At 51.1% G+C, this 12,491-nt stretch overlaps 1 protein-coding gene across 1 annotated transcript; it reads left to right on the top strand.

The window, feature by feature from the left end:
• Window positions 1-8,048: 8,048 nt before the first annotated feature.
• Window positions 8,049-8,862, top strand: LOC131208142 (uncharacterized). The gene is made up of 2 exons (XM_058200791.1): window positions 8,049-8,054; window positions 8,161-8,862. Exons 1-2 carry the CDS (start codon window positions 8,049-8,051, stop codon window positions 8,860-8,862), a joined length of 708 nt encoding a protein of 235 aa, XP_058056774.1.
• The last annotated feature ends 3,629 nt before the right edge of the window (window positions 8,863-12,491 follow it).

Below are 12,491 nucleotides of genomic sequence, written 5' to 3'. Positions count from 1 at the left end.
CCATTTTGAGGATCCCAATTTCTGCCAGTCTGTGCCGCTCAACATTTTCTGGGAGTTATTTATCCTATGATCCTATTTTGTTAAAGATTATAAAAGAATGATTTTGTTGTGTTGTGAAATCCAAGATAACAGATGAAGATGCTGTCACAATTCTACTTGCTATGGTTACAGCGAAAAGATACCTTAATAGAGACTCTCAATAAACTGCGAATCGAAGCAACCTTCGCCAACTTATTGCCAATCCAGCATACGTGCAGCATACAGAAGGGTTGACGTTGTGTCAATATCCCGATTTCTACCTCAAATAGTTTTAGTCGGCGAAAACGTTACATTTACATAAACTCGAGAATTTTATTCAATGTGTTAAGAGTGATGAAAAGTGAAGTAATGCGACCGCTGTCAAAAGTACGAAACCTCAATGCCGCACGAAATTTCGCTGAGAAAGGTATACCATGCAGAATTGCACCTATTTCTTCTTGATTAACATTCAAAAATATTCATCACTGTCCATAAACAATTAATTTTTGGCCCTCAGAATCCTTAACAAGGAATAAATTAATATTTTAGAACTAAGAGAGGCACTGTGTAGCACGTTTACTAGGCTGCTCAATAAATTCGGAGCCTCAGTCAATTCGGAGCAAACTTCAGTCAAAATATTAATTAAACTGTTCAATGAGATGGCTAGGCCTGCTACTAAATCTCTGTAAGTGATTCGACGATTTTCTGATTCTGATTTTTTTTACGATTTCAAATGTTGTGTCTGCTTTTTTTTACGTTTTTGACATGCATCGTCTTGAAGGCTACTACGACCACATTTAAACTCAAAAATCCCCCCTTTTAACCTCCTAATTAAAGGAGAAGAGTCTTTGTACACTTTCAACACTCGTTCATAAATCTCCTTTGTTTTTAAACTTTCCAAGAATAAGAATACAATCACAGCACGATACTTGATTTTTGTAAAACATAATGTGACATATCGATATTAAATGGCTTGTAAAAAAACAGTAAGTGACCGATTGAAATGAAACTTCACATACGTTCATTTGAAGAGCATACCAATATAACAAAAAAAGTTAGACTCATAGCAGCGCCCTCTGTTGTCGAGGCTACGAATTTATTGAGCAACCTCGTAAATCCTTGTGACGCTGTACACTGAATTAGGTCGCGCTGTACCTCATTGGAGTAGCTACCCGCCTCGGAACTTTCGGAATCGTACGTCGTGCGTCCGGCACTGCTTTGAAATTTAACTAAAAAACATCATCGATTGTATTGCAAAACTTGGCTCCGTTCTCGGCTTGTGCTCATTGATTTGCTCGCCCAGCCCAGACCACTGTTGTCCACCGTGGCTGTGGCTGGCTGTGGGTTATGATGAATAATTTACGACCACCAGCTAAATGTAATTCGGTTCCCAAGTCAGGATCGGGCCGACACCGACGCTCAGGATACCGTCACACGATGGAGCCCTTATCAGACGCGCTGCATCACGGAATGCAACGATTAATTCGCCGTGGAGCGAGAATTTATTATCCCCACTGGCCGGAGCAGGCGGTCGGCCAGACATGATTGCACCTCGTGGCGCACGGCTCTGTGCAGCACGACCCGGTGTCATCGATACTGGAGCACCGGGCCCCGTTCGCCGTCGGTAAACAAACCGTAAAGATGTATATCATCGATAAATGGTCCTGCCGCTATCCGGGATCCGGGAGAGAGAGCGAACCGGAGTAGGACGTGGCCCTAATTCATTACGCCTTAATTGGAACGTCTTCCAAGTCTCCAGACCGCCCGCTGATTGAGGGCGGCCAGCCTAGGGGTGGGTCGCATTCCAAAGACGACCTTCGGGCACGAAACTCCGCTCCGGTCCAAACTGAACCGAAGTTGCTGCTGCACAATCAATGAAGTCATTGTTTCAGGGTCCACCACTCGGCCCACCATTTCTTGGCTCGGGCTCACCGAACGTCATCTACGGGCACGCAAACTTTCTCGTTCCCTTCCAGGACCTGTGCCGTGTTCGTGGGGAAGGATTCGAAAATTTGCATCAGACGCAAGTCGTACCCATTAACACTCCCGCAGCGCGAACGCCCATTTCTTAAGTTACGACGATCGCGATGGGTTCGTGGACAGCGCTCCCGTTCCGTTCCCGGTATCGGTGGATCGGTGCCGACCGAGCGACCGACCGACCGACCGACCGACTCGACCGGAATCCTAATCAAATCCACTCCGGCTCGGTCCACCGTCGGCTCCATAACTCGAAGGAGCTTTTGTTTTATGCGGTGGGCAAATTGGACTCCGGGGGCCTCCGTTATTGTGCACTGCACACAATGGAAATTAATAATCCACAGCCGACGAAGACGCCGGCGGACGTTCGGTCGCTCTTATCGAGCGGGCCGACCCGTCCCGGCCCTTCCGGAGCCCTTCGGTCCTCTTCGAACGGAGCATCGGGGCCCCCACAACTAATGGCATGTACTTACATCGATGGAGCGTCTAATCGTTGGCTTCGGAGGTTCTGGGCGGGCTCCTCCGGCCCCGGAGGGCCAGCGGGTGTGGTGTTGGGTTGGGTTGGGCCGCATTGTCTTCGGCGGGAAGCCTGCAGCACACGGGGGACTCCACCCGGTCGCCCAGCTCCGACTGGTGTGGAAAATGAGCTTATTTCTAATTTCGAACATGAATTAAAATAACGAGCTGCAGAAAGGAATCGAAAGCACTATTTCAAAGTTTTATCTGATGGCGATATGCTAATGCTTCATTCCGCGCCCGGCACTCGGAGGGGGGTCCGCCAGCCAGCCGCTAATACTTCATTTCGGGACGTGTTTAAGCCCCAGTTTGGCGAATCGCATCTCGGGCACCAAGTTCCTTCGAAGCGCGAGAATAGACTCGGCTTTCCGCCACGTTGTTGGTTGCCTTGTTTCGTCCGACTTCGAGCCGGTACAAGTTTCCGTACCGGGCCGCGGAGTACGTGATTTTCGGAGGGAATGCAAATCTTTGCCGATGCTTTGAAGATGAGGTGCCGGTGAGGGCTTGGTGAAGCGGGCGGTAGCGGGGCGCGATCACCGATCGCACACTAATGCGTCATTATCGTTTGAAGTACATTTTATGCGCCAAGTTAAATTAAGCAAACGAAAGTTATGATGAGTTTTGCCGAAGCGAAACAATTTTCAATCATTCTCCAACTCCTTGACAATCCGGGCATTTACTGGATTGCCTCATTCGAGTTGGCAATACGATTTGTCAACGGCTCCCGTGGAAGGAGGATCCCGATACGATCAAGGGGCTGAAAGGACTTTCTAGTATTTGACACATTATCACTCAACATCAAACTCCTAAATGTAGATAATCTACCTATCTCAACATGAGCGAGTTTTTGTACGCCTGAACATATGCAAACTGGTATGCAATAAGCTATCACGTATGTTCCCCTGGCACATTTATAAATTTGACTATCGATTCGTAGTGCTGGTTCTAATACTTTCCACCGTTTCATTCAAACAGGATAAATTAAGTTCCACTAAACATATTCAGGGTTCATAGTTCAGCTAGTTTAGGTGGGATTTCTTCGACAGTCTATAGTAATAACCTCAACCGTAAACATAAACATCATGCACAGCAGGATAAACAATTACACCCAACATCTTTCAAGGCCGTGGCTACAGTGACACTTTATGTGCCTAGAACCCACGGCCGACTTCAAGAAGTGTCCCGTGTCCGCCGATCATCCATAATGCCATTTACCATAGAAAAAAGACACCTTTAGCGCCGTACTCCAACCGTTCGATGCGAAATTGAACAACGGGGACCATCGGGATACTAACTAACGGCAATTTATCCATAAACATTATCTACCACCTTCATAAGCGAATCCATTACCAACACATGCTGGCCACCGCCGGCAGGATGAAGGCGACAGTGGGCACAGAAAGAAATGAAGTGAAGCGCAAAAACGGGCGACAACCGTACCAAATGCACTTCGGAGGCGAATCGGACGGACTAGACCACCCCTCGGACCCTCTCCGCTCGAACTGCAACTGAAATATGCACACGAGACCGTCGTGGAATTTGCTTCCATAAATAATAATACTCTGCCAGCCCGGGCTTTGGCAGGTGCCACCCAGGCACGGTAGCGCACTTCCTGCGGGGCGACCAAAGCAAAAAAGGGCCACCCGTTCAAACCGCGGCGAAAAGGAGGTGAAATTCAATAAGGACACACGTCGGGGCCATCGATTGCCACCCTCCTCTCTGTCTGGTGGTGTGAGGTTTTTGTGAAGGTGCCAATTCACGATCGGCGAAAAATGACTCCGTTATGGCCGGGAACGGCCGCGGTCCGGACCGGTGATCTTCCAAGGATGAGTCCAGAATTTATGGTACTCGCGTACGGATTTTACCGTTCCGGTCGTGCCGTTAGACCACTCGTTTGTCTGTCACTGAAATCCGGACCAAACGGCGGATCAACCGATTGGTGCCCATGGGTCCGTAACGAGGGAAAAGGGACACTGGCGAGTGACACGGTGTGGTGGTAGCCCTGACAATAATAAAAACTAAGGCCGCATTCCACCGTGTGACTATTGCCGGAGAATAGATTTCGAAGCGCCACCCGGACTAACCGGTAGCTGGCGCTTAGTTTTGCGAATCCGGGGAAAAAATATGTATAAACAGACCTCGTTCGAGGCAACGGAGTGCCCACCGAAACCTCTATCTCATTATCCAGTCACGAAGGGAATGCGGCAAAGTCCTGTAAAATCCTGTTCCATAAAACAAGTGCACCGTTCCGGTTGATTGAAATAATACCACCCGAAGAATTAGTTACTCGTTTTTGTTACTCTCTCTTTTCTCCGATGCTTTCTATCAGGATCCTGTGTTGCATACCCGGAACCCGCTTAGCTATGTCACGTTGGATGAAGCGAATGACAGCAAAACCGGAAGCGTGACAGCCGGGCGCAGCGCACGGAACGTGGATAGGATTTGAGGCTGCACGTGAGCACGGACGGACACTAAGGAAAAACCGAACCGAAGAACCGATACCTCTGACCCAAGTGTGTCGTTTATCGGAAAGGACCAAAAAAACGGGAAAAACGGTCCGTTACGTGAGCTCCCGGCTGGTGTCCTTCACGAGTACAGTGATGTTGGGCGTAGTTCAAACATTTCCATTGACGCTCGAGACGCTCGGGGTTCGTTTTCAACCACCGATCGATTCGGGGGACGATCGAGAAGGTGGAGTGATTTGGTTGGTGTCATTTCGAAAGTGCACCTTCTTCGTCGGGGTGTAAGAGAACACCTGACGATAATTTATTTATTGCCCCAAATGGTGTCGCGGGCCCATCTTTTCGTCGCTTCCCTGCTCGCTCGGCCCGCACGTCTGGAGCTTGTCGTGTTCCGGGTGTCTCTCACCCCGCAGCTGGTCCTCGTGTCGTTGATGGTTTTAAAAGTTCCCGCCGGGTAAAAACACCCGGACCATTCTGGGAACCAATGATTCCAATGACAGAAAGCAGCAGTCGATCAACGGCTGATGCGGGGTTGCAGTGCACCGTGAGGGAAGCACCCGACCCAGCAACAAATGCCATTCAAATGCCCGAGCGAAGTTTGCGACAAAACGGTTCCCTGCGCCGTCCCATCTCGGTTTTTTTGGCTGGTCGCCTCGCCCTTCACAGTGAATGTGACACCCTTCAGGTTTCTCAGGTTCTTTGCTAGTTCTATTGTGTCTGTGCAGCGCGACAATGCAAGTGTCTGGTGAACCAGACATGCCCTTCGGAGCGAGCGCCGTAAACTCGAACTTCAAATGCTTCGTTTTCAATTTCTCTAAAAGCAAAACTGGGGCTTGCAATAAGTGCCGGGGTTTCGATGGCACAATCGAAAGGGTTCTTCCACGAAACACGAGACCCACTGACGGGCCTGACTTATTGTGGCTCATACTTTGTGGGGAATATCTCTTAACATGTCGAATTATGTTGGAGGTCGCCATTATGACTGAGGTAGGAAAGATTATCGACAATTTGAAAGCATCGTTGTTTAAAATTCGGAAAAATAGGAGCGACGGTGTAACAAGGTACCGTGCGACGGCAAATGTTCATCTATTTTCGTTGCATATTTTTAGGCGTTTTAAAAAAAATCATGGAACTCATCTTCAAGCCCTCTAAGTACGGCCGAATGAATGCAATTAAAGCTGCAAAACGGTACCTATTACACCGAAAGCATCCGAACCGTTTTCGAGTGTTTTGAATTGTTTTCAAAATGCTTATCTCTTCATCAAATACCATCGAATAGTTTCGAGTGCGACTCTCCAACAGTTAATCGAAGCATAAAGGCTGGTGCTCAGTTTCAGCAAACAGCATCAAAAGCAATCAACAGTGGACCACTTTAATTAAACCTACGTACCTTGTCGCCGTCACCGAAGCCTAAGCCCAAACGGAGACTCAGGATCCGGGAAAAAAGCACCCGAACAGTGCCGCGATGCGATGCAGTCAGTAGCATTTGATTAAAATGTCCTCGGTGCCGGTCGGCTGGTGGTGACTAATTGATACCCTTACCAACCGATCTCGGCGTTTCGCTCAAACCGACCGTTAGTAGTGCATTGAACCACCGCCATCCCCGGTTACGTCGGATGCCTTACGGGGGGAGGTCCACTTCAATCAGCTTGTGGTCCGTTCGTAGCGTGTTTGACGGCTTCCTTGTCGCGGTCTCGCAGAACTGAAATCCCGTCACCAAACGTCACCAGCTGGCAGCGAGGACACTCATCCGAGCAGCTGTAGGACTGCACGCACCCTACCCAGCACTTCACCCCCCCGTTGCTTCTAACCGAATTCACAAAATCACTAATTTCCACCATTGGCCTCCGGTCGGGGTTTTTGGGTGATGTGGGGATGGGTTTTTGCTCCATTTCAGTTTTGATTTGTCATGTGGAAGGGAATAGAAAACAGTATTTGAGTTACGGCCCCAAAGGGGGGGGGGGGGGGGGGGGGGGGGGGGGGGGTTCAAAACCCCCCCCCCCCGGGGTAAGGGTATGAAAATATATGATCGGATTATGCATTCGGCAGCGGGTACGGGATGCCTACTGTTCTGTGTGATTAAATTTCGGCAAAAGGTCTGCGATTGGGCCCGATACTTTGATGGCCGGTGCGCGCGCTGGACCATGTTTTGAATTATAATTATTCACATTTGACCGGCAATATTGGAATTGAAGGGGGCCCAATCACGCAGGGAACCGCCAAATTAGCAAGCCACACAAATTTCGACCCTCTGCCGGGCACCATTTCGGGGTAAAGAAACCGGATCCAATTCAATTACGGGTGCCGGGTCATAATGTATGCACCGGCCAGGGCTCCCACCGTTGGCCGCAGTCCTTTTTGATGAATTACTAATAAAGGTGTGGGCTGTGGGCACGCTGCACGGATTGGTTTTTTTTGTAAAAAACGGTGTAAAATTACTACAATAAAACAGTAAAATCTATTTCGCATCGAGGTACGCATTCAGCCCAATCACAGACTGCCTCAAGTGGTCTTGCCCAAACCGAAACCCTTTTTGCCGCTCGCGGAAATGGTCGATTCCCAATAATTGTGCTGACGTTTAAGTCCGGCTCCTTAACCCCCGGGGCCAGACCTTGAGTGAGGCAGCCCATTGTCCAAAACACAGTGGGGCAGAGTCGGAATGCTCGAGCATGAAACGTTAAGCGCGGCGCATAAAATGTCTCTCTGTGCCGTGGCGTGTCGACGAGTGGCGGCTCGTGACGTAATCGTGATGGATGCTTCGGTCTCGGATGGGAAAGTTTAACATGCGGTGCGAGGTGCGAAATGCAGACGAGCCCGACCCGAGCCCGGCCCGGCTGTCTTGGGCTTGGGCGATCCGATCATCCGGAGTCGTTGCGTCGTCCGGCCGAAGATCACGGGCAGCCTGCGTGAGAGTGAAACTGACCGCCGTCCAGATAAGCGCGTGGGAAGTTATAAAACCATCCACGCCGGAGATCCGCCCGGTCAGTGGCTTATGGCCGGTTCCGGTGTTTGGACGTTCCGGTGACGCCGCGAAGGCGAAGTTGAAAGCGAACCAGCCACCACCAGGCAAGCAGCATGGCAGTAAGTGGTGCGCCAATCAAGTGTTATTTCGAGTGCCTTCAATCTTCCATTCCGCTTCGCTCTAAGCACCGTAATTTGGCTTTTCCGTTTCGAAACCCGTCCGCAGCCATGTTCAACGGCACGGGCACTACGCTTTTGGCCCACCAGCCTACTACTACTGTTGGTGACTGTGGCCAGCTGGCAGCTGTCAGTCGCAGCACCGGGTGCTTTACGCCGCACCAGATATCCAAGCAGGCGTTTTCTGCAGTCCGATGACAGCATCTCCGGTTACTATGGTGCCCGCGAGAACTACAACACGGCCGAGTACGGTCAAGAAGTTGGTGAAACGGATTTCCACGGCGATCACGACGACTCGGTCGAAATCGAGTTCGAAGATGATGACCACAACGAACAAGAGGAGCTGACGGGAGCGAGCCTCTCGGAAGAATCGACGGACGACGACGAGAATGGGGAAGACCACCAGGCCAACTTGATCGCGCAGCTTACCGCCCTGACACACGCTGACAAGTCGCCAAGGACCAAGCACAAGGGCCGCAGCGTGGTGCCACCGGTGACGATCGCCGTGCCGTATCCGGTGCAGGTGGAGCGTAAGGTGCCAGTGTTTATCGAGACGAAGGTACCGGTGTACGTGGAGAAGAAGGTGGAGGTTCCGGTCCAGTACCAGGTGCCGGTGTATCACCGCGAGGTGATCCACGTTCCGAAGCCGGTCGTCTTTAACGTCGATCGACCGTATCCGGTGTACGTGCCGCGTACCGTCTTCAAGTACGCTCCGGTCAAGGTTCGGATCCGTTCCCGGACTCGCTACTAGCCCTGGTCCGGCGTGGACGCCTGGAGAAGGGAGTGCCACAAAACGCCAATCTTAGGTAACGCTGGACACGCGTGTGCCGTTTGTGCGTCAATTTCGGTGGAGCCACACGTAACGGCCCCCTAGCGCCGCTCGTTTGTCATTCACGCAAGGCTCACGCTCCATAGAGTCCGGGTCTGTGGTGAAGTGGCGCGCAGTGGGGTCAGGTTATTGTACTTGGGCCACAACAGCCCATGCAAATCTACCACGACAGGCACTTCGGCATTTCGAGAGTGAGTTCTAGCTCCGGGGCTAGCGTTATTAGCGTGCTTTACGTAATGCCCTGTCGGGATGTGTTAGCCTTAACAAAGAGACACTTAATGTGGTCCACGCGCAGTCGAAGGGTTAGGGTTAGGCTTCTTCGGTAGTTCAATGTGAGTAGCGTGGAAAGGATTAGGAACTTCGAAACCGAAGCTAACGGCCCGTGAAGTAATCTGGAAAACCTGTATCGCTCTAGAGTGCACCGCTGAGAGTAAAGTTGCAACGCCTAAACGACTTGTTCCGCTTCAAATTTTGTCTTTCTCTTGCGTTTCCACGTCGTCCCTAACGAAGTCACCTTCCTTCGATTCGAAGAACCAACAGGGAGCCGCCTCCATCGACGTAGACCTGTCCGAGTCTTGTTGTTTTTTTTTCCAGAAATAGATTGCGGTTCATATTTCTTGTTCAGGTCAACGTGATCCATCGTGTCCGTCCGAGTGTCCTGCCATTGTCCTGGGTCCACAAAGTAATCGGAACCGAAGCGAGAAACACCAAACTCTGTAACAAACCTACCGGACAATGGCCCTGTCTAAACTGTTATGATTTGTGCAGTCGTCGTCGGCCCACCGTCGGTCTTCTTGGATGTAACGGTCGCTCCGCAACGATAGTGCCTTTTTTTGCATTAGATAAAGTGCATCCACAGCCCAGAAGTGGTCCAGTGGAGCGCGGTAACGAGCGCATGCAATTTGTAGATGAAACCATAACCTAAAAGAGCAAATCGAGATCCATATCTCGGTGGCATAAAAGAACATCTTCCGAACCGGACAGAAACTGTAACCGAACCGCATACACAGCACACACGGTCACCACACAAACCTCGAACCGTTTGTTGGAGGACATTATCGCTGGCCGGAATCGCTTTTACGGTGTTGCGCCCGGACGTTCACCCGAAGCCCACGGGCCACGGACGGGTGGGACTTAACGATCTGTCCTCGAGCAGCGCCCGCAGGAAATGGAGCAAATCCTGGCTGGCTGGCTGGCTGGCTGGTCAGAAGCGTCCCGAGCGTGGTCCGACGATGATGCAATCTGCACATGGTATCTATAAACATGGAACTATGATGAGTTTATGATTCGCTTCCGGGGGTCCGCTAGAGTGGCACTGCATCCGAGGACGAAGCCAGTGCACCGTTACTGGGACGTTTCGGGAGGGCAACAAAACAGAATGGCCACAAAAAAGGGACCGTCTTCTCAACTCAAATCACGGCGAAATAGAATCACTTTGTACACGGATGCACTTTTAGCGAACGAAGGGACCGGGAATCCCGGGCGGACTGTAAGCGAGTATTTTTATAATACGCCAAATTACTCGGTTTTAGTAATAAAAGGTTTAACCAATCCCTGGGAAGATGCTTCTCGTGTCGGGTCACCGTGTGAAATTCCCGTTCGAGACACGACGAGTGTCAAATTTCAATTGTGGCCTCCGGTTGTGGTGTGTCGCGAACTTTCCGGCGGGGACCATTGGATGAAGATATGGTAACAGAAACTGCGAAGTGACTAAACCTGGGGCGGACTCCGCTTGGTCGTAACTTTGCGACTCCTGCCAGTGGGAAGCAATCCCCGCGGGCTTAGAAGGAAGAAATGATTGCTACCTATCTTCGGACACCGCACCGATAACACTTGACGTTGGGATTGGGAGCATGATATTTTTATGTTACGACAATATGAACACACTACAGCAATAATGCTGCCCCCATTGAACCGTTCTTTACAGCGTCCCACCCGAGACGAGGACAAAAGTATGGCTTCGAAAGGAAGCTGGCTCGGCGGCAAGGGCCGGCCACTGCCCCGGCCAGAGAAAGATCATTGTTGTACGACATGCAATATGGTCTGCCATCTGCTGAAGAGACGCACGAGGGTGCCCCGTCCAAGGGGCCGTCCAAACGAACACTTAGCCCGGGACATCATCATAGTGCACGACGGTTCTTAACCGCAACAAAGATGGCAGCTCTTGGAAAGGATTTGCCGGCTTTATTCAGGCGAACCGGGTGCGGGAGAAAAAGTGCCTTAGCTTAATGAAGTGCTCTCGGTTCCGGACCGCACGCTTGGCCATTGGCCAAGGACCCCCTTCCCAACTTGTGTGGTTGACGACTCGACCGGTAGCTCATCTTTTGAGGCTTTCTGGAGAATAAGTCCACCGCCCGATGGGATTAGCAGCAACCTTGGGGGACTGGGCGGCCCCGCCCAAGAACCGGCGGTCACCCAGGATGGACACGTTTGGATCTGCATTATTCAATTGCCCATCAACCATTGCCCGAAACACGAAATGCCGAATTCTGGACCGCATGCTCCGCGAGTTTTGCCGTTGGATTTTGAGCCGGGCCCCGGAGCCTCTTTCTGTTTGACGTTTGATTGCCCGAAATGCGGCTCCAGATGTGGCTCATCCTCCCCCCCACCCCGGTTCCGGAAAATATTATTAGCCCAAGGAGCGGCCAGCGTCCGGTGGTGGCGAATAAAAGTCGAATCCATCACCATGATTGATCGATGAGTTTTATGACTCTGGCGAGAGATCGACATCGAGATGCGACCCGGGGTTGCCGGTCATCAGCCGTGCGCCTCGTACGGGCCGGAGTTTTCATTTCAATATTTGAACCGGTCTCTCTCTCTCTCTCTCTGTGTGGTTTACTCAAACCCGGGGCGGGCCGAGTAGCACCGGGTGAGCGTCGGCCGGGATGAGGACCGGGTATCCGGTTGGCTGGAATTGCCTATTTCGGACCCCGGACCCCTTTGAAGTTGTTGCCAACAACAGTTTTCGACGCAGTTCGACGCGCCGGCCACCCCGGCGACCTCCTCAATTTGGGGTGATTTGGGGTGAAATCCGGCAAAAAGCATCGCCCGGTCGCCATCGCCGCCAGGAAGGAGCAAGTTTCGCAAAAACCGTGCAGCCGCGGCCAATGAATGGGCCATTGGATTTGTGTAATGAAACGGTTTTTTGGTAGGAAAAAACTCCATTTTCTCCACACGGCACACGGCAGGGATTCTTGGCCGTGCTTTTGTGGGTTTGTGTTTTTTTTTTTGGCTGGGGGGGGTCTGTGTGTTGTGTGTGAAATTGGATTGAAGTGGAATTGAGGTTGACTAATGGAGTGCAGAGAGGGCCCACCAGCAGCCCTTTCGGGGGGCCGGTGGCCCGAGGTCAGGTCAGGTCAGGAAAACATGATGATGGGGAGAGTGATATTTGAGTATCGAATCCGGGGAAAAAATCCGATCTTTCGGCGGTTGTTTTTCATCTCCAAGGACCGCTGCACTTTGCTGCGCTTCGTGCAGCCGTTGGTTTGGTTGTAGACCGCCAAAATGTACCTGCGTCATCCGGTTCCACGGAAAATATGCTTTTTACGTAA

The sequence above is a fragment of the Anopheles bellator genome, chromosome 2 (assembly GCF_943735745.2).
Source record: "Anopheles bellator chromosome 2, idAnoBellAS_SP24_06.2, whole genome shotgun sequence".
NCBI classification, from domain to species: Eukaryota; Metazoa; Arthropoda; class Insecta; order Diptera; family Culicidae; genus Anopheles; species Anopheles bellator.
Note: the sequence above shows the minus strand (reverse complement) of the source record. Positions and strands in the feature narration are given on the sequence as shown.